The sequence below is a fragment of the Taeniopygia guttata genome, chromosome 3 (genome assembly GCF_048771995.1).
Source record: "Taeniopygia guttata chromosome 3, bTaeGut7.mat, whole genome shotgun sequence".
NCBI classification, from domain to species: domain Eukaryota; kingdom Metazoa; phylum Chordata; class Aves; order Passeriformes; family Estrildidae; genus Taeniopygia; species Taeniopygia guttata.
In genome coordinates, this window is record NC_133027.1 from 50,696,885 (window position 1) to 50,723,399 (window position 26,515).

General features: G+C 40.7%; 2 protein-coding genes and 1 pseudogene across 4 annotated transcripts in view; 2 read left to right on the plus strand and 1 right to left on the minus strand.

Moving 5' to 3' along the window:
* Positions 1 to 26,515, minus strand: part of MCM9 (minichromosome maintenance 9 homologous recombination repair factor) — a 48,278-nt gene that overhangs the window by 12,960 nt on the left and 8,803 nt on the right. Inside the window, exons 6-8 of one of the 3 annotated variants that reach the window (XM_030267797.4) lie at positions 25,034 to 25,159; positions 23,640 to 23,759; positions 1,373 to 1,547 (exon numbers count right to left, since the gene is read on the minus strand). In XM_030267797.4, coding sequence (XP_030123657.4) covers positions 1,373 to 1,547; positions 23,640 to 23,759; positions 25,034 to 25,159 — 421 coding nt within the window. Of the gene's footprint in view, positions 1 to 1,372; positions 1,548 to 20,518; positions 21,370 to 23,639; positions 23,760 to 25,033; positions 25,160 to 26,515 lie in introns of those variants that run through there. The other 2 variants (XM_072926814.1, XM_072926813.1) reach the window with 2 other exon arrangements.
* Positions 4,248 to 15,093, plus strand: ASF1A (anti-silencing function 1A histone chaperone). The gene is made up of 4 exons (XM_002190044.7): positions 4,248 to 4,755; positions 8,028 to 8,143; positions 12,597 to 12,773; positions 14,661 to 15,093. The coding sequence occupies exons 1-4, from the start codon at positions 4,647 to 4,649 to the stop codon at positions 14,871 to 14,873; spliced, it is 615 nt and encodes a 204-aa protein (XP_002190080.1). The 5' UTR covers positions 4,248 to 4,646; the 3' UTR covers positions 14,874 to 15,093.
* Positions 4,858 to 8,056, plus strand: LOC140683694 (uncharacterized; annotated as a pseudogene).

Genomic DNA, 26,515 nt, shown 5'->3' on the forward strand with positions numbered 1-26,515 from the left:
TAGCAAACTGTTTGGGTCTATCAAATCCAATCAACTGCAACAAGGAACTAAGCTAAAATATGTCCCTGTCTTACTAAGGAGACGGGACCATATTGATCCAAGTATTTGTGCCCAGTTGGCAAAGGCTGGTAATTACCCAGGCGAGAGCAACATGACCCTGAGTTTAGCTCAGTTGGTAAGATCATGGTGCTAAAAACACCTAAGTCATCGATTTAATCCCCACACAGGCCTTCACTTAAGAATTAGATTTGATGATCCTTGTGGGTTCCTTTCAACTCAGAATCTTCTGTGATTATTTGTCTGCTGTCTGATGAAGAAGATGGAGGTGCTCAGAATAAGGGAAGGACATGATCAGGTAGATAAGCCAAGATGCAGCTGGAGCAAGAGCTGAGTGGAAGGTGGTAAGAAGGAATGTGGAAAGGGTGATGCCTTTTGAGTAGCAGAGATGTCAGAAATACCAGCCAGAAAATAATTTGGGCCTGAATAAGAACTGCATATAACTGATAAATTGAAATATGAGCTCAAAGATCTAAGTGGTGGGAAGGGGTAGTAGGGGGGATAGCAGATTTGAACACACACTACTTTGAAAAAAGAAAGGGAAGGACTTAAAGTAAACAGGAGTTTATATTTATGCCACACCCAACATATAAAATTCAGCAGCCTGCAAATCTCTTGGAAAATACAGCAGCCTTGAAATCTCCTGATGTGCTTTGGTTACCAAGCAATATTACTGGATTTTACTGGACAAGAGGACATAGCCTCAAGCTGTGCCAGGAAAGGTTCAGGTTGAACATCAGGAAGAATTTATTCACTGAAAAAGTGTCTGCCCAGGGAGGTGGTGGAGTCACCATCCCTGAAGATGTTCAAGAATTGATTGGACATGGCACTTAGTGCCATGGTTTAGTTGACAAGGTGGTGATCAGTCATAGGTTGGACTTGATGATCTTTGAAATCTTTTCCAAACTTAATGACTCTGTGATTTTGTGGTTTTGGAAAAATGAAGCCCCACTTTCTGAGTTGCAACAAAAAAAGTCACAAAGCTTCTCATTTCACATAGGACTATTACAACCACTTGTAGCAAAGGGCAAGAAAAAGAATGCCAAGTCTTTGCAGAAAAGTGCCCTGTCCTGTAGCAGTAGATTGAAAACCCAGCAGCAAAGAGGATATGTATTTAGTCTGATTGCTTGCAGCCTCTGGTCTAGTGCACTGTCCTATGAAATGCTTACTTGTCTAGTTTAGGAATATTGTTGACAACAAAACTATTGCATACAATGAAGAAAACAAATATATTTAATCAGCATCCCTCCAACAAATAAGTACAAGAGAAAAAAATCTCGTGTTGTTTTCTTACATGTGCTAACATGCCACTTACCCTGCCTTTGCAACACTGATGGTTTGTTGCTCCATTGCCTCATGGATACTGGTTCTGTCATGTTCTTTGATACTATTGAACTCGTCTATGCAACAGAGGCCTCCATCTGCAAGCACCAGTGCTCCAGCTTCCAAATTCCACTCCCCAAATTCCTTCACAGCAGTCACTGTCAAACCTGAAGAATCAAATACTTCAGTCAGTCTCTCCCTTAAAATGCAAGAGTAAACTTGAGTGAAAGAAAGGGACCCAGCACAGTGGCTTGAGCCATAGATGGAGGGCAAACCAGCAGGAAAGTTCTATCATGTACTTCTACCACATAACTTAACTCACTTTACAGCTACCAGCAATCCCACTGGTGCTGAGGTAGGTTAGCTTGGAGCTGTGGAGCAGATTCTGTTATGCTTCCCATGTTTGGATTGTGACTTGTTTTAGAACTTTGTTAAATGAACAAAAAAGATTAGGGTATGAATACTAGATCTCACAGATCATACTGAAATTTGGGGCAAAGGCAATAATTGTAAAATTATGGAATGCACCCATTCAGGTCTTCCTCCACATCAGCTATTAAAATGGACAGACATTTTGGAGCTTCAAATAAAAGCTTGGAAAAAAAATAAACTAAGGAAATTAAAATTTCTTTATGAGTTTTTGGTTTCCTCTAAGCATTAGGCAAAAATGAAAATCCAAAGATGACCAAGAATGAAATGAGGGAAGAAATAAAAAGTTTTCCAGTAAATATACACATGATACAACACTGGGTGGATAGCCAGTCAAAACCCCTGCATAACTGTGGAAATGGCCACTCATTAGCTAGTATGTGCAGCTCCCTCCAATCCTTCTATTCCCTATTTCCCTGCTTCTTCTCTATCTTTAGCCCTTCTTTTCCATTCCAGTGCTCAGCTCAAAATATCCTAGTAGTTGACAAGCTGCAACCAGCCTAAAATCTCCTGCAATTCTATGGCAAAACCTGTACAAGGATCCCCCCTGCCTCACCATTTGGCTCATCATCAAGACCTTCTCATCACTGTGCAGCCCACCACAGTACCTATTTGTTTGCAAATGACCAGCAAAAAGTTACTGGAATTAAATGCTTCCTGATAACATAATATGTACTTCGACATGTAGTAAGAATTCTGCTCCACCATGTCCAGTCTTTCTTGGTTTTCCTGGACTGTGTGCTGAACAACGTGGGCAATGAATCACACAGCAGAATTATAGAAACACAGAGTACTAGGCAGTACTAGAGCCTGGCTGCTCTATTTATTTCTGAATATTCTGTAGTGGGGGTACACACCTTGCACCCCTGGAGCCACGGGCACTTTCTGCTCTCCCCCTGAGCCATGAGGGACGTCACTGGCACTGCAGTGCTGCGTCACTCTGCTCGGCGCTGTCCCCTGTGCATGGCAGCCATGGGATGGCCTCTGCTGCGGGCTCCTGCCGCCACACAAGATGGGTTCCCAGCCGCACACAGGGCCCCTCGCTGGCAGTGCTGCTGTGCAGGCACAAATGTCCTGTCTCGTAGTGCTGCAGGGTACCCAAGCCTTCTGCAAACAGAGGAAGGGGATGGCTTCCTGACAGCGCGGCCGTGTGACAGGCGCGCTTGGTTCCTGCACAGCCCCTCCTGGGTGGCCTCTCCCGCAGCCCCAGCAGCAGCAGCAGCACCCGAGACCCCACCAGCACCCAGCACAACCAGCACAGAAACAGGCAGATAAAAACCCACCAAACAAAGCACAACAAAAACCCAAAGAGCTGAAATGACCCCAAAATGAGAGTGTCCCTCTGCACATGGTGGAGCCCTACTGGCAAGATGGTTTAGTCTGTAAGTGAATCACTGCTTTCATTCTTCTTAGGGGATGCTGAAAGCTTAATGCACCTTCCTACTTGATTAGACTCATTTTGTGCATTGTGACAGCAAAAGTGCTTGTTCTGGGAGGTGTTGGGAACAATTTCATCATGAGTGCTGGACTGACAGTAGCTTTTCACTCTTCCCAAGCAGCCAGTGTTGCAGTTGCTGTTTCTACAATACTGCACAATCTTAGCATACAAAAAAACCCCACTTAGGATTATTTTAAAAACTTCTGAATCTTCCCTTTTATAAATAAGGTTAAATAAAACTTAAATGAGCTCTAATTGCAGGTAGTTTTTTGTCTTGTTGAGATACAGTGCTTCTTTAACTTTTTGCCTAAAGTGAATGGACAAAATATTATATTTTGTTCCTGTTCTACCCATGGTTCTAATTTAGTATGATATTTTGCCCTACTATTCTTCCAGCCTCAAATTTCATCTTAGGGCACTTTCCAAGCTGGATGTGGTCTTACATTGTTTACAACTTGCAGAAGATGGAACATTCTGAAATAAAATTAATTTCTTCTTCAGCTCACATGGTTCACAACTTTAAATATAATACACTTACACAAAAAGCATTTTCTATAGATGAATCTAAACCTTATCATTTTTAATAAAAGTTATTGTGGTAGGCAGGGTAAACACAGTCCCATAAGCTATATGCCAGCAATTGAAATGAAGTCGCATCTTAGGACTTAATTTTCTCTTTTAAATAAAATCATTACAAGGCAGCAGTGTCCCTTTTGGGGAAGTGTCCCTTTTGGTCGTGACTGGAGGTCTGACAAGTTGTGTGGTAAGATCTTTCCTCCTGATTTTCCCCTTGCCTGGATTTTAAAGCACACAGAAGAAAGGAGAAGAAAAAAAAAAAAAAAGAAGAAGAAGTAAAGAAGAAAAGAGATAAGCTCAGTCCTTTTCCGGGCAATCAGAGGAGCAGACGCTCCGCGCCTCCCTCAGCCGCACCCGGCTCATCTCCCGCCCCGGCCCCGCCCCGGCCCCGCCCAGGCCCCGCCCCGGCCCGTTGGCGGTTGCCGGCGGCCGTTGCCGGCGCGCGCCGGGCGGGGGCGCTGCGGCGGGGGCGGCGCGGGGCGGGCGCGCGCGGAGGCCGCTCTGGCCGGCGCTCGGTGCCCGCCGTGCCCGCGGAGGGAGGGCCCTCGCCCGGCGAGCGGCCAATCCGGGCGGGCGCTGGCGGCGAGCAGGGGCAGAATGGGCTGTAGTTGAGCGAAATAGGGAAAGCGGCGAACAGTGTGGAGCGTTCCCGGTGTAAATAAAAGGGGGAGGCGAAAAAAAAAAAAAGTTTGTGGAAGTCGCCGCCCTGCAGCCTCGCTCGGGCAGCGGCGCGGGGGCTTGTGCGGTGCGGGAGCCCGGCACGGAGGACTTTAGTGCGCGGCGTTAAGACGCTCTGCCTATTGTTTGTGTTTTTTTCCAAAATATGGCAAAGGTTCAGGTGAACAATGTAGTGGTGTTGGATAATCCTTCTCCTTTCTACAATCCTTTCCAGTTCGAAATCACATTCGAGTGCATAGAGGACCTGTCTGAAGGTGAGTAAAATTTTTCTCCCCGATACGGATTTTGCAACCCCGGGCTCTGAGCTCGGGGCATTTAAGGCTTAAACTTTGCACAGGCCTGCGCCTACAATTTAACAGTCTCTCCAGCTCGGCCGCATCGCCGTGCCGAGCCGAGGGGATGTGCCGGCCGGGCGAGGGGATGTGCCGCTCCCGCCGAGCCCGGCGCTGGGGAAAGTTGGCGGTGTCTGCCCGATCTGGGCGCCGAGCCGGGCCCGCCGCCTTTCCCCGCCATCGGCGAGGCGGCGAGCTGCCTCAAGTTGCGAGGAACTTGTTAGAGTGGAGGTAGCCATGTTGCCAGCTTTGTGTGTGCGTGGGGGGAGCGAGCGGGAGACAGGAGGGTTGAACCGGGCTCGGCGGCCGCGCATCCCCGCGGGCACACGGGATGCTGCCTGTTTTGCCGCGGCGGTACTCGAAACGCGGAAAACGCTCCGCGGGGATGCGTTTCGATGGCCTCGTGCTCCATTTTAATACAAAAAAAAAAAAAAAAAAAAAAAAATCACGGTGGGAGCTGGGGCGGGCTGACTGGCTGGCCCCGCATGCCAGCAGCAGGCAGCCGCGGGCCGCGGTAGGTGCGCGGGGTCAGCGGCACGACTCGGAGGGGAGCGCTGGCTGCGTGAGCCCCCGCCGGGGGGGAAGGGGGCCGCCCGCCTGCCACTATTTTTGGAAGTCACTCGAAAGTTGCCGGCAGCCGCCAGCGGGTGGGGGCTGGCCCCGACCTTGCTGCCTCACGGGGACCCCCGTCCTGAGCCGGGGCCGCCGCCGCGCTCCCGCCTTCCCCCGAGCCGGGCGGGCCGCGAGCCGCCCTCGCCCCGGCCGCGCTCCGCAGCGCCGCCCCCCGGGCGGCCGCGGGACGCGCCCGAGAGGCCGCGCGTCGCCCCGCGGGCGGGAGTTTCGAACGGCTCGGGGCGAGGCGAGGGAGGCAATGCGGGGCGCCCGCCGCCCGAGAGCAGGAGGCCGCCCAGCGGGGCTGCCTGCGAGCGGGAGAGGACGCTGCCTGCTCGGCGGAGCCCGGCGCCGCCTGCTCGCCAGAGAGCCCCGCGGGCGGAGGGGCGAGGGCACGGCGAAGGAGAAGGGGAGTTGCGTGCTCTCCTGGCTAAGGTGCCCTGGCAGGCTCGCTGTCGCTGCGGTTTAACTCGCTTCACCCCGCCTGCCTCTGCAGCAGCGCGTACTCGTGCGTGCCGGCGGGACGGTGACAGCGCGGGAAAGGAGGGACGCCGCCGTGGCGGGAACTTCGGAGGAAGTCTCGCCTGAGCCAGGGCTTCCTCCGGGCCTCCGCAGCCCGTCTCCTGCCTTCTGGCAACTGACCGAGCTCCGTGCCCCGCCACGTTGCTGGCTGGGTATCTCCGATCGGCCTGCCCCATCAGAGGTGCAGCATCGGACCCCCTCCGAGGCAGCTGCTGTGGCAGTGCCCGTCACAGGGGCTCTGCAATATCTTAGGCCTTTCCTTCCAGTTGTGCACGGCTGTATGTGATGTGCTCCTTACGCTCAGTATTTATGTTAAAGTTAATCTGGGCAGTTGTGATGAGAAGAATTATAGGTGGTCCAATGCGAAATTCTCAGCTCCTTTCCCCCACCAACATGGAAGTTAGACACTAGGATAAATTAGGGATGAGCGCTGCTATCTTCCACATTTAAAAATAAGATTAAATACAGCCATTGTATACTTGCTGGAAAGTAATTGCCTTAACTTTCCTATGCTAATACGTCTGTTTACTCTGCTATTTTCAGTCCTCTGCAACACTGATGCTAAAATTAAATCCATTAACACCAGCCCTCTCTTTCTCAAAGTTGTTGTTCTGTATCAACATACTTAAATAACATTTAAACTTTATTTTAAAAGGTCTAGTTTTAGTACTAAATACTATGGGTTGTTTAGAGGAAGTTTTACACTGTTCAAGAATAATGGCACAGGATTGTGGGATAGTCTTAAGCAGTTTAGCCTAAAAGTCCTCACTTCTTGTAAGTAGTAATTTGTCATCAGATGCAGAAAAGAAAGTTCCTCAATTATATTGGATGAGTACCCTGCAATACTAGCAGCAGCTTCATGCTTAAAAGGTATATAAAACTGATACAGTACCTGGGAAAATGTGCTGTGTTGTACAGAGGAGTAAAATCCCTTCCGAAGCTCTGTTTATTATGATAGCTAAACCTGCACTAATGCTAAATAAGATAAGCAAGAAGAATTCACTAATGAGAAAAGAGAGTTGCAAACTTAAAGCAGGCAAGTTCTGTTCCAAGTGCTAATTTTTTTTTCTATGCTTAAATTCCATTCCTGCATCCAGAAACCATGAGGCAGACCTTAGAATTTTGCCGAGTGTGCTAATCAAGTTAATGTAATAGCTCACAGGTTTGTGCTTTTGCAAAGGCAATCAAGGCATTGTTCACAAGGGAGAAAAAAAAAGAAATACACCATGTAAGTTTTTAAGATGCAGTAATTAAGAAGTGTTAGTTATAATTTTTTGTCATGGTGGTCTTTTTTTTTCCCTCTTGTTTTAATAACCCCAAAATCTGTCTTGCAAGATTAGTTTTGTATGTGTGAAATAATACTGGTTTTTGAATCAAAAAGGGAAGGTGAAAAGCTGACCCAGGAAGAGCTAATTTGGGCTAATTTGCAGTTTCAACTTTAAAACATCTGTGGGGAAGAGGCTGAGTTAGAAAAAAATGAATGTCATGCTATCAAATTTTATGTAGTTCCCAGGTAACACAAGTGACATATGAAGGAATGGGGACATACAGTTAGTGTGTCTGGAGCTTACCCAATGGGTTTCTTACTCAATTAACTACTTTCCATGATCTGTGTAATGTATTTAAGCTGTGAGGTGTGTATGTGGAGGGTGGAAATTTTGGTTTTGGTAGTCAGTATGTGATGTGATGGTTTATAGGATGTGATGATTTATAGGCATCATCCCTCTGCTGCTGCCATTCTGACAGACTTTGAGAAGATGCTCAACACAGCACCCAGTTAGTAAAAAAGCCCTGTTCTCTGTATAAATTGTGAAAATTAACCTTACTGTAAAAATAAAGGGATTCCTGTGATACAGCTGCCTAGAGAAAATGGGATGATCTGGTTCATGAGGACAGGGTCATGCATCACTAAATTTTTCTGATGAAGACAGGTCCTTGTTATTTTAGGCTTGTTGGCAAAGAAGTAGTTTTAGCTATGCAAAGCTGTAGATGGGCAAGAGTGGAAGACCCCCTAATTGTAATGATAAATAATGTTTGGTTTTTTTTTCTTTTTTATGTAGATTTGGAATGGAAAATAATTTATGTGGGTTCAGCTGAAAGTGAAGAGTATGATCAGGTGTTAGACTCTGTTTTAGTTGGACCTGTTCCTGCAGGAAGACACATGTTTGTATTTCAGGTAAGTTTGATTTAACCCTTTCTAAAAGTTGTGCTAATTTATTTAGGGATAACTGTATCAAACTAAGAGGCATTTGAAAAATATTGGTAAAAAAATTTGCAGTGAGCTCCTCAGTTATGATAGGCCTTCCTTTAAACTCTGTTCTTGAGTTTGTACTTCTTGCCCCGATACTTCTTGGTTATATTTTTTATTTGTGGTATCAATAATAGCTGATAAAAGCACAGTTCCCATAGCTACTGATAATTTTAACCAGTCTGGTTCATAATCAGCAGTGCCAGTTGCCTGGTTTACACCAGCACTATAAGGCTCACCTCTTCTGCTGGTGGTGGCAGTTTCAGACAATCTAGGAGCACTAGGTTAATGTAGACAATACCTTCAGAGGATCAGAGCAACAAACTAATTGTAAAATTAGTTTGTCTCAGCCAGAATAATCAAGAAGCTTGTTTCTGTTTGGCAGAACACATGGTCAACTGTGATGTTTGGCTAAGCATGCTAAATCATAACAAAATACAGTGATTTCTAAAATAAAGATATAAATTTGGTGGTAAATGGGAGGTATTTAGGACACAAGCGTGTAGATAAGACTATGCAGAAAAGTCTGGAACATGTGACAGTCCTATAAAATACTGCTGTTAAAGCCAAAAGTTAATAAGGAATAACAAAGGAAAAGAAAACGGGGAAAGAGCAACACTAAGATGACTTACTGGCCTAGACTTGTTTCTGTTTAACTTGGTGAGAAGCAGGGGGGAAACTTGAAGTGGACTTGCCCGAATTCTAACAGAAGCTTTCTTTTGTTTGGGATAACTTCTTTTCTGGTGGTGGGGTGTTTTTGTTTGTGTTTTTTTTTATTCAAAACTATAATTTTTATTAAAACTAACACATTTTCTAGCATTTATTTTTGTAAACTGACAGCAAAATCCATTGGATAAAAAAATCAGATAGAAACTGAGTATGTTTTATTGTATAAGAACTCTGCTATTTTCCCAAATGCTATAAATTCACTTAACTAATGGCAAAGGCATGCTGAAGTAAGAGCATTAAAGAACCCCAAAGTTCTGATGAAGCTGATTCCCTTATTTGTCATGGTTACTGTAACTGGTATGAAATAATATCAACATTTGTGAGGCGATCCTGATTAATCCTGTAAATTCCAGGACAGGTAGTTTATCTGGCATTTTGGGGGTGTTTATTTATTTGGGCCTTTTTGTTTTGGTTTTTTTCCTTAAAGAACAGGCTTAAGGAATAGGATTAGACTGGAGGTTGCTGCATTTATCAACTGCATACATGCAAATCAGTGTTGAAATGTTCTGTTTGGTTTTGGAGCCAGGCTTAATTTTTCTATGCTACGAATAAAGCAGATGTGTAACAAATGCATCATTTATTAACAGTTTTTCCATTATCAGGCCATTGTAGCTTATGGCATTAATTGGTCAGAAATAGGAGATTCTCTATTGCTCTCAAAGGGGTTACCTTGTGTTTGTATAGTGGAAAATTAGCTGGCATTTACATTTCTAATTTGAAGATGCACTGTTCTCAGTTAAAGGTCCAAAGAGTCTTAGTTGATGGTGATGGGAAGGAGCAAGAAGCAGGTGCCTTAAAAAAGGCATGTTTTTGCTGTATGATATGGCAGGTCTCAAATTAAATTTACTGGTCTTGCAGTTTCTGTAGAATGGACTCAAATTGTATCTTGGTTATAAATGACACTACAGCTAAATTAGGAAGAGATGTATAGAGATTTTGTTTAGATTGGAGTAGGTCCTGTAAGAGATTCTATCTGTTAAAATATACTTTTTATTTCTTATGCAGTATGGTTGGGTCTGAGTATACTACGCTTCGAAGGCTCTGGATTTCAGGCGAGGGTAGGATTTAGCACATGTGTACACAGGAGACCACCAAAACCCAAAGTGCTGCAAGAAGCCTTTGCTGATCACTGAAGCAATTTTATTCACCAAGCTGAAGCAGCCTGGGATACAGAGAAAACAAGCAAGGGAAAGCAAGAATGGGGCAAAGCACAGAACTGCAGGAGGCATGTGACACAAAGAAAAGAGATTGTGTTCATGGGGAATAGCATAAGGAAAGAACCTTTGCAGAGGAGTATAAAATTTTCAGATAATCTGTTGTAGATTTTTCTAGATAGGAAAATGGCTGAAATAGCAACTAAAATGCAGTACCACACAGATAGATTACCAAGGATGATAAAAATACCTTAGATAAAAAGATGTGAATCAGGTTGGGAATTCAGCCTTACAGAAAGATGGACTATTATTGTGCTTTTCAGACTTACAAAAGCAGCTCTTTGTTTTGAAACACCAAAACATTACCTTTAAAAGGGTTTCAATAGTAAAGGCCCACAACTTGGCCTATTTGTTTCTAAATCCCAAGATATACGTAGTGAAATCTGATTCCTTCTTGGGAATTTGTAATAAAGTCACAGAAACTTCTTTTTGAGCATACAAGTGTATAAATAATTTACAATCCTTAAGTGTGCATATAACCGTTGCTACCTACTCTGCAGCAATAGCTATGAGAATAAATATCATGTGGAAAAGCAAGATAATTCAAGGCAACATAAAGACTGATTTCATAAAATTCTTAAGTAATTTATAGCAGAAGAATGGCAGATTAAGACAGTGACTTTTATGCAAAAATTAATCTACTGCCTCTGCCCACCAAAATATCTGTTTGCATATAATCTGCTTATTTATCATTTGGTCATACCAAGCTCTTATTTTTTTCTGCCATCTGTGTATCATTATTGGTTCCCAAGTAATTAAGAGGTTGACAAAACCAAGAAATTGAAAATTTGAGAAAACTGTTTAAAACAGTCTTCAGTATCTTTTTCATGCAGCAAAACAATGCTTGAGAGATAAGTAGGATTAGAATAGAGTATTTCCTTGGGTTCAGAACTGTGTCACAGGATATTACAAGACAGAAAATGACAGTGGGCACCTGGAAGACTAAGATCCTACATTAGAATGTGAATTGAGTTTAATGGGAAGTTAAATGTAATATGGTTCTTCTGTTGCCCATTACTGTGGAATTTAAAGTGATCAGATAGTTCTGGCCACTGTTAGAACAAGAAGTACTGAATTAAAGTAATGATTTAATCTGTATTGGCAGTTCTTGTGATTTCCTCTAGCTTCTCTATTTTTTTTCTGTTTCTTGGCCATCCTTTCCATTCCCCTATGCTAGTTGTAAAGCTATTCAGTCATTTTCTATTTCCTTCAGGGATGGTGGAAGATGAATTCTACCTGATTTCCTGGTTTCTTCTCCTCCCTTGGGTATATTTCTACCTGAGAGGGCTGACTCATCTAATTCTTCTGTGAAGTGCCTACAGTTTCTCACAAAAAGCTAGACTAGTTTGAAGGCTTAGAATTGAAGTGGCAAAGAGTAGATGCCAATGCTGCATGAGCAGCATCTCCCAAATTTCACCATGCTGAAGCATATAAATACTACAGAAAAGTAGGAATGAGAGGACAACAGGAATTAATTCATCCTGTTTTTAGGTGAGGTTTGTTACACCCAAACCATCTGAACACACATTACTAATACCAGCTTGTTCTCACAACATGGGTGTTCACTGTTGACTTCAGATCTTCATGTGGAATTGTAAATATGAAGCTGTTTTAGTATGCCTGGATTGCTGTTACTTTAAATCCTGCAGCAGAATCAGGCATCAGATTTTATCAATAGATCTGGTAGTTAGGAGGCATTTTAAGGGACTGATGTGAGCCACATTTCATGAGGCAAATTTTATTGACAAGTAACTGCAGGGCCAAGGTAAGTAAGGAATTGAGGAAGATTCTATCAGTTGCATATTAATTAGGTTTGCGTACTGGTAGAAAATGTCAGGTGTCTTGGAGAGATGATGCAGTTAACTGCATTAATTTTAACAAACATAGGTATTAGGAATGAAGCCAGAGAAAGTACTTCATTCCTTCCCTAGGAATCTGTAGGAACAGCTCGAGGCTTATCATAGCTCATCCCTTTTCTTGCTAAAATATAATTTGCAGTCTGTAATTTTAAGGATGTAGTCTTGTTAAGAGGACACATACAGACCAATTCAATCTTGAGGGTGTATGAGAAAATAATCTTGCCCTACTGAATTACCAAGATGGGCTGGAGAACTGTGGTACTGTAGAACTGGAATAATGTTGGTACCCCTGTCTGAACAATGGTTCAACTGACCATATATTTAAAAGGAGTTTTGGATCAAACCTGGCCAGTTGCCCATGAGAAATGTCAGCAGACAATTTTACTGTACTACAATTCTGTCATTAGAGGATGGTGTTCTAAATCTAGTGTTGATGTTGTGAAAGCAGTATATTTTCTGGTTAACTTGAACAATTTTAAATATAGCCATTACTTAGCTGCTGAAACACACTACTTGAGATTCCCCCGCTAGGTAGGCATGTGCTATCAATTTTAATTTATCTTTCCCTTTCATATTTAGGCTGATGCACCTAACCCAGGGCTTATTCCAGATGCAGATGCAGTAGGTGTAACAGTTGTGCTAATTACGTGCACTTACCGAGGTCAAGAATTTATTAGAGTCGGCTACTATGTAAACAATGAATATACTGAAACAGAACTGAGAGAGAATCCACCAGTAAAGCCAGATTTTTCTAAGGTAAGGCATGTTTTGTTTCAGTCATGTATCAGAGGTATGCTTATAGAAAGAGGTTTTTAAGAAACAAACCGAAACCCCAAGTGATTTGATAAAGTGCATGGAATGAGGCATCAAATAACTGAAAATACTTGGGGGGACAGACTATAAATGCCATGTACTTGTCATAAATTTAGGTAATACTGAGAAACCATCAAAAAATTTCCACCATCCTGAAGACTTGGCTGTACTTTCACACTGACTGTGAAACAAACCATTGAATTTATTCCCACCTGCAATGCTGCTTACAAAATGGCTGTGTTCTACAGAAAAACAGAATAATTTTTTTTCTAGGCCCATCAACCTGAAACTAAATTGTGGATATTCATTTACTGCAGTTGTTACTCAGCTGTTCTAGTGTCAGACCTAGTTTCTGCAAAACTTTAACAAACAAACTGAGGAATAAATTAAGTGTAAAATGAGAGAACATGGGTAGCCTGGTTGGATGATTATCTGATAAATGTCTAATTTGGCAAAAGAAGTATACAGATAAAGTTATAAAAACATATATCCTTCATGGTAATAATTAAACCAGGACTAGAATTAAAAGATGAAATGGAATAGTATGTTTTTCTGTGCTTAACTTTCTTTTCAGTTATCAGATACTAAAAAAAAAAGACTGTAAATGACAGTAAAGTTTGAGGATTTTAAAACTTTGGGTATGTTCCTTTCTTCTTTATTTCTTTCATTTTAAACATAACTTATTTGTTATGTTGGTCATCAATGCCAAAATGGCAACTCCTGTTAAGCACTTGAATTTAGAATGCCTTGAAGTACTTATCTTTCTCTGGTTATATAAAAAGGTAGCTTTGCTGCTACAGAAGAGAACAGCAAAAGCAATCATAGGGTTGTATAGAGTCCTTTATGTGACTTGGGGACAAAATGGAAATGCACAAATAGAAGGTTATTAAACTGATTGATTAATTATTGGGTAATAAGCTGTACTACGTTCTAAAAAAGAAATGGTCTTTTTAGTTTGCATAAGGTGTCAGGAAATACTTAATGAGAATACACTTTCTTGGAAAATAAAATCAAACCTTTCCTGTGATCAGTCTTAAATATTGTAGTGAGTGTCCACTGGCTCCAAGTTGCCATCCTCCAGGTAAGTATATATAAGCTTTGACCCCTTTCCAAAGTAAGGAGAAAAGTCAGTTTTTTTGGGGTTTTTTTTGCTGTATACATAAACGAATGCAACATGTTTTCAAAAGAAAATGAAGGCCAGCCATGAGAATAAGATAGATGACTAATCATGTCCACTGCCACAGTGTTAGTAACTTCCAAATATAAATGTTTTTATTTTAAAACTTCAATTGATAAATGCTCTTAGTGAAATGAGTCTAATATTTGGTAGTTTAAGAATAAGGTTGTACTTTTAAATGAAGATGAGAAGTTGATGGAATTGATAGGTATTGCAAATACCATAAAGCTTATGCAAAATTTGATGAAGTACTTGTGGTTTGCAAAATCCTTGTGGGGGTAGAAGTTACTTGCTTTACTAAAAGGTGGATAAAATAATAAACACTTGCACTTGTGGATCTCTTTCACAGGCTTGACCTTGCTGAACAGATAAAATACTCTTGAGAAAGTGTATTTTGCTTGACAGAGTAATTTGAGTGAGAAAGGTTATTTTGCTGAGGAGAATTTTAGGGAAAATTACTAAGTAGTGTACTGTAAGTGCATTTCTGATCCATAGGTAGTAGCTATAGATTCACAGTGAAGTGAATTCCTTTTTTAAACAAATTTTTTTAATGCAAACAAGGCTATAAGGACTAAAAAGAAAAAAATCTGTATGTATATGAACTCCTGTTTTACATGTACACATTACAATCCATGTATTTTCTTCCTTCCCAGCTTCAAAGGAATATTTTGGCATCTAATCCCAGAGTCACAAGATTTCACATTAATTGGGAGGACAACACTGAAAAACTGGAAGATGCAGAGAGCAGTAACCCAAATCTACAGTCCTTGCTTTCCACAGATGCATTACCTTCAGCATCGAAGGGGTGGTCAACATCAGAAAATTCACTAAATGTCATGTTAGAATCTCATATGGACTGCATGTGACTAATCACCATCCTTTTGGTACTGTATATGTGTTAAACTGTAAAAACAACCAGAACTATTTCCCTCAAATTCCATAAGTACATAGTTGAAGCAATGTGAAGAACTTGTTTTAAAACATCCTGTAGAGAAAGTTTATAAAAAAACAAACAAACAAAAAAACCCAACAAACAAACAGTATTTGAGCAGATTGTGAAATATAAATACAACTATTTTTAAGTAATTGCCTTTCTTTTCTAATGTCTTATTCTATATGGTCTAAACCAAACCTGATTAAAGTGTATGTATTCTCTCCCCTCCCCCTTTACTTTGTAAGCACTATTAAAAGCTAAAAAAAGTTTAAAAGTTAAAACATTCAGGCAAAATGAAGGAATAATGCCATGTCCTCATCTCTGCTATCCAGATTGCCAAATATAAAGTGCCCTTTAATAGCATCTTAAGAACAAACTATCATTAGATGAAGTGCAAAGAAAGAAAATATCTCTTAATAACAAAGTCCAAAAATGTCCTTTTGCTCTGAAAGCAGACAGCACAGTATAATTTTAGGTGCAAGCTTCTTTTCCTTTCAAGGCACATACTTGTTACTTAAAGCTTGCAATTTGAGATTTACCATCTGCTATCTTGGATTTTAGGATTTTTTTTTTTTAATCTCCTGCTGCTGCTGTTTAGTCAAACTGTGGTTTTGTTCAGGATAGTGTTTCATGTGGATTGAGGTGGGTACCTCAGGACAGAACCCTTTTTCAGCCACCCTAATAGCATACACAAGTGGTTGGAAGGATGCAAGCAATTACTGGAAGTTTCTAAGCCTCAAAAGCAATAGTGTGACTATCCCATATATGCTCTTCTGCAAGATTATTATGGATCAGTACTGGTTAGTATGTTTCTTTTCAGGCATGCTTTATTGTAGTCTTTTTCAGTAGTAGTAAGGAGTTTGGGTGTTTTCTTTCATGTTTTTGAAACACCTGGAATTTTAAACTTCTCAGTTTTTTCTCTGGCCTTTAAAGCAATCCTGTTTACTGGTATAAACCCTGTTGTGGCAGGCATGACACACAAGAATACATTACTTGCCCTGAAGCCCTTGCAGTGAGACATCCTTGAAGATAAAAGGAACTAAGCAGTAACCTGTCAAGACTTAAGCCATTATTATGACACTTAAGAATTTAGTTATTCCTTCCAATCCTCATTACCCTTATTTATATTTACTGTGCCTGTATGTGCATTTAAATGCAATCTGTCTTGCCAGATTACAGGAATATACTTCTATTTTCTAGTCACTGCCCAAATTATGAACCCTTGTGTGTTCTGGGCTCTTCAAAAAAAGGTAGATTCATGATGATTGACGGTGTAGCTCTGAATAAATACAGAATGCTTTCTCTTCTCTTTCTGCATTCTCTAATGGGGATGAAGATGCCCCAGACGGTGCTTCTGTCTTTCCACATCATTAGTGAAATTGTCTTCATTTCAAATGTGTGGTTTTGAAACTGGAAAGGAATGACCCAGTCTGAGTGTTTTTCTTGTATGGAAACTCAGCAGTACTCATCTAGGGTAGATGAATGAATTAATGAAATCCATTAATCTTTGGAGGCCTAGTTCTAAGATGTGCTCTTAACAGTCTCTCTCTTATTGTTAAAAGTGATAACCAGAAATCTAAAAATATTAACACTCATTGGTAGGACATAACACAAAGAACTGGTTCCCTGAACTAGCAGTTACTTCACTTGAGGGCTGAAATTCTGTGAACCTTATCTTTGATTTTCAATTACACTGCAACTTTTAAGTCTGCAGTGACATTCTGAGATTTTTCATGTACTTCATGTTCTATTTATAAGTCTGTTTAGGATCTCTCATAAATATAAGCATGTAAATAACTTAGTTATCTGCTGAAGGATTGACAGGCTTGTGAAGTCTGTTTCAAATTAAGGCTACTGTAGTAGTATCTCAAACTCCTGCCTTTTTTGAATATTCAAATGAAAACATGATCCAAGTACAAGCTGTAACCAGAATCCATCCCACTGGTAGCATGAAGGCTTTTTAGATGCATATGTCACAAAGTGATGGAAGCAAAACATTATTGCTGCTACTGCAAAATCAACTACAAAATTTAGTCAGCAAGAGGATGTCACCCAGCAAACCAATTAATTTCGAGGAATGGAAAAGTGAAGCTCTGTTGTTAGTCTAAGTAGTCATCTGTGCATGAGAACTGGGGTGCAATAAACTTCAGGCTTGACTGTGGCAGGATGCTGCAGTAGAGTTTGGCACCACCTTACCTGATAAACTCATGGCATGGATAGACATGACCCACCACTGGCAGGAAAAATAATGCTGTGCTTGGTGAAAATTGGTGACAAACAACCCTACCTCATGATCTTTGCAAGATAAATGTCATTTCTATGGTTTTTGAGAGGCTGGGTGCCTCACGTCTTCGCAACTTTGTCCAGATCTTAGCAATCCATACAACCTGCCTTCTAAGTATTGCATTTCCTGACAAAATCACATTCCAGCGATACAGAATTTGAGGAATTAACTTCAGTCCCCCAGAGACTTCAGGAAATATCACAGCACAAACTTAGTGGTATTAAAAGATAGAATGCATGTAGGGCATCTGTAAAGACTTGTCCCTGATCTCTGAACGTTTTAGAACAGCAGGTCTGTGCACATGACACAGTCAACCAGTGGTGACATCACAGCAGTGCAGTTTCAAGGTTGAAGATGTATTCACTTTGCCGCAAACCTTTACTTGCTGAGGCCACCAAGATGCAAAGGAACACTATGGATTCTGCTGACAGGACTGGTGATGTATCTGTGTTTTCAACTGAGGCAGACCACTAGAAGACTGTCATTCATTATTCGTGTACAAAGAAGTAATCGGATCAGACAAGGTAACATGGATGAAAAATGTGTGTGGTTTTCATGTCTAGCTTTAAAAAAAAATCAGCTTTTAGTCACTGATTTATTCAGGCATCACCTCCAGTCTGAATTATTACGACACTTCAATTTGAAGGAGGCAAAATGGTTCCAGCTCCATCAAAATGGAGACTAGTGAAATTTAAACTTTCCAGTGGTTTTACAAAGGTCCACCGAAAAAGCCAACCCTTACTACCAATTTTCAACAAGGAAGCAACTCGGAACTTTACTACAATAACCACAGTAACTCTGGTGATCTGACAGACCATTATTTTCTTTGGAGTGCCTCAGCTAATGGTTTTTGGGAAGTCAGCTCTGACTGAAAGGTAGCCACTTGTAGCTAGATTGATTGTCCACTGACATCTGAAAATGCTGATAGGAAGGAAAAGGAGAAAAAACTCAAACGTGCTATGCACATATAGTCCTAGCAAATCCTCATTTGTCAGAGACAGAAAAGGGCAAAGTTAACTAAATCTGGCTTCTGTCTAGACAGCTGCAGATCCATCACGTACCTAACTACCCTACTGCGTATCCATCTGCAAGAGTACAGATGATCTAATTTATTTTGAGAGAGACAGAAGTTTGGTCAGGAGATGACTGGTAAATTGTTGCTGTGGTTGCTGGTTGTGGGGCTCTGCTAAGTGCCAGCCAGGAAGATGCAGCAAAACTGACAATTATGTGTAAGGCCTGGCAGTGTGTGTGGAACTCTTCTTCCTAGGCCCTTCCGTTTCTAGTTATAGTTCTGCTTCTTAACAGGTACTTGGGCTTGTAGTGTGTGATATGAGAGCAGTGCTGGAGAAGATGGATGGAAGGCTTTTTACTCGATTTTTGGTTTAGGCAAAAATGATATAAGGAAGTGCCAGGTGGAGGCAAACCCAAGGCTTCTACATGGAATTTAGGGTGTCATTTCAGGAGGAGGTGGAGGGAGAATACATTTAAACATTTCCAGCTTTAGGTAATGCAGTTTTGGAAGCATGGCTGGGTACTCAGTGTTACGGCCTGAGGGGTATGACTACAGACAAGAGAAAGTCAGAGGAAAGAGGTGTGTGTGCTACACCAGATGCAAGAGTTCACAGCAACATGTTATCCAGCAGCGTTAAGAACTGGCTGAACTGAACTGGCAGAAACTTTTACAGAGTTCTTTGGTCTCCCAGCAAAACTCCCTTGGCCCCATGAGATAAGGAGGCCAACCTTTCAAAATAAAGGTATCCTCCAGTTTGTCCTTTCTCACTAGGAGGGTAGGACAGACCTACACTTACACAAACTGGAAAGAAGGACAGGCTTCACAGTATGGTAAAGGAAACGCTGAAGATATCTGTTTTTCACTCAAAAATCAACTTCTTGAAATGCCTGCCATTTCAACAGCAGGATGAAAAAGTCTGATTAAGGCTGGCCTGGAGGTGTTAGAAGTATGTAAGACCTGAAACCTTCAACCAACATAACAAGATACTGTTCCTGCAGTATTTCCCATCCAAACTAACTATGGGCCATCATATATGAAGACATTTGAAAAAACCAAAAATTTTGAAGACAGGTATCTCTTGGGCTAAATAATCTCTGTCATGCAGGTAGTCAAGTTAAACTCTCACAGGACAAAGTAATTTTGGAACAGCATTACTGAGAAGAAATTAAGGGAACTAAAGAAGAGATGGGACATTGTTACAGAAGGGATGTGTATGACAATATTTGATCACAGCTTCAAATTTCATCCTTCAACAAGTTTAGTAGACTTCCTATAGAGCTAAGGCCTTTCCAACTTGAGACCCAGATGTTGAAGGAGCAGCCATTGAAGCCATGCTCAAGAAAATATTTTCAGGTTACATACTGATAGAAAGTACTTCAAGTTCATGTACAATTGTGAGTATTCAGGAAAACAATCCCATGGCAGAAGTGATGAACTGAGAACAGAGACGATCTAAAGGCTGCATCTGTATTAATAACTTTACCAGGGACAGGATATGAATCCATGGTGGAAAATGGTTTCCTGGCACTACTTTGGCTTATGTCAACTAGGAAAGGCACAGGGACAGTTTGGAGATCTACACAGAGGGATATATATATCCAGTTTCAGAGTCTTGCATACCTCAGGATACTGACACCATGTACTCTATTTATAACCACAGCTGGATGGCTCATGTCAGTGGCTTTGGATTGGTTTCTAATGGATCAGAAGAGAGAGCTGTTAGCATCTGAAGCCTGCCTAGCAGAGGAAAGCTTACTATGAATGAAGAAAAGGGGTGTTTTCCCTTTGAGTCAGTTCCCTTCTATGAAAAGAAAGGAAATCAGTAGCAAACTGATATGGACAGTGTTAGACATGGCAAAATACCAGCAAAAATGAAATAGTTGCAAGGCTCTGCAGAGGTTCTAGAAGAGTGGCCATAAGGGTGCATGTCACACAGCTCAGAAAGGCAGAACCGGAGAGCTGGAGAAACAGCTGATAGTCTCCTAGACTTTTAGCCAAGCTGTTCTAAATACAGTTCACAAAATTCTTTAAGCAATCAATCTGTGGAGGGATGCAACAGCAAACAAAATTTCAGAAATGCGAACAGTCAAATATGCACTAGCAAGCAGCAGAATGACTCTGGCCTGGATGTTCATGAGCTCCATACCTGCCAGCAGCTGGCATGCGTTGGTTCCTGTTGCACACCATTCGATCACTGCAAATCTCAAGCTCCAGAGGTAAATGAAATATTTTCTTACTAGTGATTATCTTATCCAAATATACATAAGCAACACTGTGCCTCTGGGGACTGCAAAACAGTTTATTTAACTCAGTAGTAAGGTGAGAACTCCCAGAGAGATCTTGTTAAGCCTCCCTAAGTCTCCATCTTTATGGAAAACTGTGTATCAATTTCTAAAAATAAAAGGTAGCTGAATGACTCCCTGTGACTCTCGATGAGAGACAAGTTGGGGAGAATGAACTGGGCCTGTAAAAAAACCAGTGTAAACAGAACTTAACAGTGGGACAGACAGTTCCCCCATCTTTCATTTACAGATCACAAAGTCCTACAGAAGTCAAATAAATTTTTGCCATGGAGCTGTTGTGTGGGGGCTGGTCTGCCTACCAACTGTCTTTAAAGAGATGTGGGAGGAACAAACCCTGGTTCCTCATGTAAATCCTAAACTTGTAGAGAATTTGCAGTAAAAAATTTCTGCTAAGTGTTTGCAAGAAGGGCAACTTAATTTAAAAAAGTAAGCTCAGAAACTTATTCACTGAGTGGAGATAAAGTTATGTTTTTTTCAAAACAGAATAAATTATCTGTCACTTCTAAGGACTGTTTGCATCAAGTCGGCAACTTGAGGCTCTGGGTGAGATAGAAAGATGCAGGTCTTCCAAACCTTCAACAAGAAAGCAGGGTTTTCTCCTGAATCAGGTAAAACAGCACAGACATTGTTTAGAAAGTGCAGGGGAAGGCAGGAGCCTGATCGAAAAAGCAGAGGCCCAACAGCAAATTAAGCTGCAGGAGTTAGGTCGCTGTTTTCTGAAATTCTGCAAGCCAATTCCAGTCACGTCTGTATGGGTTAATGGACTGCAGCAGGCACATGACACTGGAGGGGCACAAAGTACCATAGTAGATCTCAGAGCATGTCATACCTAAGGTATACCAGGAAAGAAAGAGAATTTTGGTACAAGGAAAATGTTAATGACCTAATATGCTGTCCTGGTACAAATAAATACTTGCACAGAAAACCAAGTAAAACTGGTATGACACCGTTTGGAATACAGGATTCTAATTCCGTGCTTGCTAAATAGCTTGTGTCCTAAAACAGTACCAGACTGGTAAAGGGCACAAGTTGCCAGTGTACACAGAATCTTACTAAAGGCTGGTTAGATACTGGTGGTTTTCTCTAAAAGAGGAACCCAGCTTTTAGGAGTTATTCAGGGTTTACCCAATCTCAGGTGTGTCTTTTGGCCTATGTGCACTGTAATTCCAGAGTCAGCAATTAAATGCAATTCAGATTGCTTTTTATAAGTACTTTTTTTATAAGTGCTTTTTATACAGTAAGGAACTAGCTGAAAGTGAAACTTAGAGATTTAATATTCGTACACTGGAGGGAAGAATGGGCATTAGGGCTGTCCTCATGGGAAAACAGAAACTGGTAATTCAAAGTGTTCAATTATGACAAGGAAAGGAAAGCAGTTTAATAGGTCTCCAAACTAATTTGAAGCTTCTGTACAGAGATCAAGTTGACAAAAGTCAATGTTAGGTACAACTAGCTACAAACAGATTCATAAGACACTCCTTGCACAGGAAAGGCAAAGAAAATAGTAATTCGAACAACAACCAAACTCCTGGTCTAGAAATTAATGCCTTGGTCCAGCAGTTCTAGCCATGGAAAGGTTTCCTGAAATTAAACCAGGTTAATAAGATTCCTTGCTAGGCACTCAAGTTTTCACTTGTGATAACGGTCCTGAAGAATTCTAAAGTAGAAATTTGGTGCTGCTGTCAGATTTTGGAAAAAGGGATTGAGAGAGAAGATTTTTAAAAATAAGGAATACCTAAGAGAAATATGGATAATCTAAAGGCCCAAGACAATCCTTTAATGAGATGAAACTTTACCTCCACACGTCATTAGTGCACATATACCACAGTAAGCACAGAAACTGCAATTTTTTTTTCAGGGAAATGTCTTTGAACCTAGCCATCATAGCTGAGCTGGAAATCTGATCATATGGAAGGTGAAGCATGGGAGGGAGATGTGGTGAAGAAGGCAACAACAATATCAGACTGAGAGCAATGGACACTGGAAATCACTGCTTAATAAAAATGGGCAAAATCTGACTGAAATACATGGCAAAATTTCAATCCAGGTCGCAGCAAGTCCCCTAGCAAATCTGAAATTATCCACTGTTCTCAAGTCTTAACATAGAACAAAAAGTGGAGAAAAGATTATGCTAAGCAAAAATTTTCTCTCTGGCTTCTCTCCAGACCTATTTGTTAACAGTTTGAATGGAAAGTCAGAGGCATATGTGTTTCATAACAAGTTCCCTGCACACAGGAGTGTACATGTTCAACATCACGTTCAACCTCCATGGCTACGGAAGACTCAGTATATACATAACTGTGGAAGATTTATCCCCTGGTTCTCCCATGTACAAATAGTGCTGTTTCTGTGACATACATAAGCAGCACTCTCTTGAGAAATATTCAAGCTACACATGCTAGCTGAGACACTGGAATTTTACCCTAATTATTTTGTGATTTTGAACATACAAGTAGTATATTCATTTGTTCAAATAAAGTCATTGGAAGAGGTAAACTGACCCTGTACATTGTCCCAGAATAGTTTGCAAAGACGCCTGGCACTGAAAGCCAGCTGGGACATACCTAAATTTAACAAAAGGAAGAAAGAGAAAAAAAAGAAAAAATAAGAAAAAAACTAACTTGCACTCTGAAACCATTCTAAAACCATCTTCATGAGTAAGAAATAATTCCTTAACACAGGGGTAAATTTTCAGAAAGCAAACAAATCAAACTGGCACCCAGACAGAACACATAAAAGAACAAAAAAGAGGAGATTATCTGTTCAGGAGAAACCAAATGATGCTAGCTCATTACACAGCGTGAGCTCTGGAAAGATGTCATATTTGTCATAGCTGGGAAATGCTAAAAATACAGGTCCAGTTCACTCTCTGCTAGCAAAGCATTGAGAGGTGTCTCTGGATGAGGCCAGAAGCTTATCACAGTCTTTCATGGATCTAGACAAAGGGGCAGGACTGCAGAGAGTCAGATCCGGCCTCACATGCTTCTGCTTCAACTGTGCTCATAACAACCTGAGCACATACGTTCACATATGTAGAAGACTTCTATACAAACACACTTGAGTGAAGAGATAACCTGTTACAGCTGAAGAAGCACATACCTGCACTTGTAGATCCAATTCCTGCTGTAAGCACAGAGCGTGGCATAATCTTTACTGCATACTTGAGGAACTGAGATTTCCCTGTACCTGGGTCTCCAACCAACAGAAGATGTGATTCACCTTGGGGGAAAACAGTAGTTTATACAAAAGTATAAACAGTTTGTACTACAAAACAGTAGTTTTTTATACAAACAAACAGTGACACAAAATGCTCAGATTAAATAATATGTGTCATATTCACCTAAAATTTAGCACTATATATACTTTAAAACATGCAATTCTGCACTATTTATTTGGTGTGATAAATACATTGTTTAATAAAGTCATCTAGACACAAATATCTTAAATGAAGTATTTGTGAAGTGTTAGCAGGTATTTGACACACTTCCTGTAATATAAATTCGTACATTTTAGAATGCTCATTTCTCAGACTCAGCTCAGTCTTGAATATGAAACAGGATACCAGGTTTTAGTTACCATTCCACTATTCAGTTATTTAAATTATTGCAAAAATGGACTAATAAAATCAGCAGGCTGTTTTGCTTAATCAAGTCTTTGCCAACAGTTACACAACTTTGTATTTTCATAACAATGAAATTACAGACGTAAATAATTCAGCTGCTACAATCTCAGTAAAGTGCTCTAAAATTTTTTCACTGTTTTGTACAAAATCCAACTTCAATTCAAATATAAAGTCTATAATTTTATTGAGCTGTTGGAGCATTAAGAAATTCCTGTTATTTGCATACAGAGACATACTTTTTAAAATTATTACAACCAACACAGATTATGACCTGTGTACCACCTGACACATGGCATATTTGCCATCTAATAACAACAGAAGGCGAATCAGCAGGCAGGTAACTTGGAGTTACAAGACTGAGTGAGATGTGGTGACAGTCACAGATGGAAAAGTCTGGCATTAAGAAGTAAAATTAATCCTTCAATTTTTCCTTTTAATGTACTAAAGTGATCCACGTTAAGGAAACATTAAGATTTCATCCTTTGATGCCAAATACTTCTGGGAATATTCTACTAGAAATAAATTCAAAATGTCACTTATACAATAAAAAGTGAGATGTTTCAGATAAAACAGCTGCCTTAAATATTCTACCTAATGGAAACCTGAAAGTCTGCTTCTATTGGCTTTTATTTGGGAAAAATTAAAATAAAAAGAGGAAGTCTAGTCACCCACTTTAACTTGTCTGAGATTTTGGAAGAATAGTCAAAATTGATTAAAACTTGTTCTCACTCAAGAAAATGGGATTATTATGCTTCCAAGCTCTTACTGGTTTGATTTTGAAAGGGCCGGGGGAATGGGGAAAGACGTGGGTGAGGTCAGGGATGGGAATGACTGTTACAAAGGATGTGATACTTTTAGAAACAACACAAACCTCTGGTTCGAGTTCCAGCAGCATCAGTCCTCTGCACACCCCCAGCAAGCACCATGGCTACAGCCAGCTTCACCAGGTACAATCCAAAAACTTGAGGGCATAAGCTAGCCAAAATTTCATTCCTCCCTAAAACAGGAGCAAAAATGGCACTCAGCAGAGTTAAAACTTGGTTTCCCATGGATTTCCATGTACACTGACAAATAATTTGGGCAAGAAGAGTAGAGTAGGCAGGAGATACTAAATCTTTTTTTCTTTAAATGGGACCTAGAGCAGTTGTTTGATCCAAACTTCCTTCGTGATACAGAAGTTAAGTACGTCACAATCATAAGCAGCAAAGCCAATCCTACTGCAATTTAAGGAATGAAATGCCATAATGCAAATTATTTTGTTCCACATTTATAAATGTAGAAGCTATGAAACCTAGAAGTTTACAGATTTCAAAACATCCCCTTGAAAACTGGTGTTGTACATTTAAGAAAACTTCTAATACTTATTTTGCCTTAAACCTGTGCACACACAGTGTGTTCATTTTGTCTTACCTTCCTTCTCCTTTGATCCTTCAGTGTCACTCTCCTACTCCCTACTATAGTCTCTTTTCAGCAGCAGAATATTTCAATCTGCTCTGAAAATGCTGATGGTATGGAAGATATATAACAGGATTAATTCTGTCCTTTGAGATTCTGACACTACCAGCACATAAGGGGGTCTCAGGTTATATGCCATGTGTTACTTCCATTGCTAGGGAATAAAAGAGAGTCACCTATTTTGAGAGCTTAACTTCATGTTTTAAATTTAGTTGCAAGTACATGGTACTGGCAAAATATGGGACCTAATGGATGACTTAAAGCATAGGTGATTCATTTGGAGGCCTTTTGAAGGAATTAACACATCTTTGTCCATCCAAAAGTGAAATTTTAAGAACGCTGTTCAGCCATGCAGAGCTCAAGATTTAACTCCACAGTTAGGAGTTAGCATCATTAAGTGACTGACATAAAATGCAGTAGTAGTTATCATTATCTCTTTAAAAACAGTACAGGTACACGTACATTCTGGCCTCAGACTCCTTAGTCAGATTTGATCGCTGCCCTCAATTTCAACTCAAATTCAGACAAACAAACTGAAACAGATACCTTGGGAAGTCAAGGTTCTTCTAATTTCCACCTCAATTTTCTTGTAGCTGCTTCAAATTTATTTATTCAGAATGGGTAATATCAGATAAAATCACATTACTGCCTGCAGGCTTCCAAAATTTGTCCTGAGAATGAAAGATTAAAAGGGACCTTCAAAGAAGATCCTGAGTTACTTTCTGAACAGTTCTAATGAGAGTGATAAGAAATATTCTTGTTCCAAATAGCAGAAGGAAGAAATGTTATCATTCCAAACAGCAGGAAATTAGCAATTAAATTGCTTTCTAGGAAATGCAGTTCTGAAGAATCTCTAACATTGACATGATCTACACTTTCCTACTGTGAGCAGGCTCAT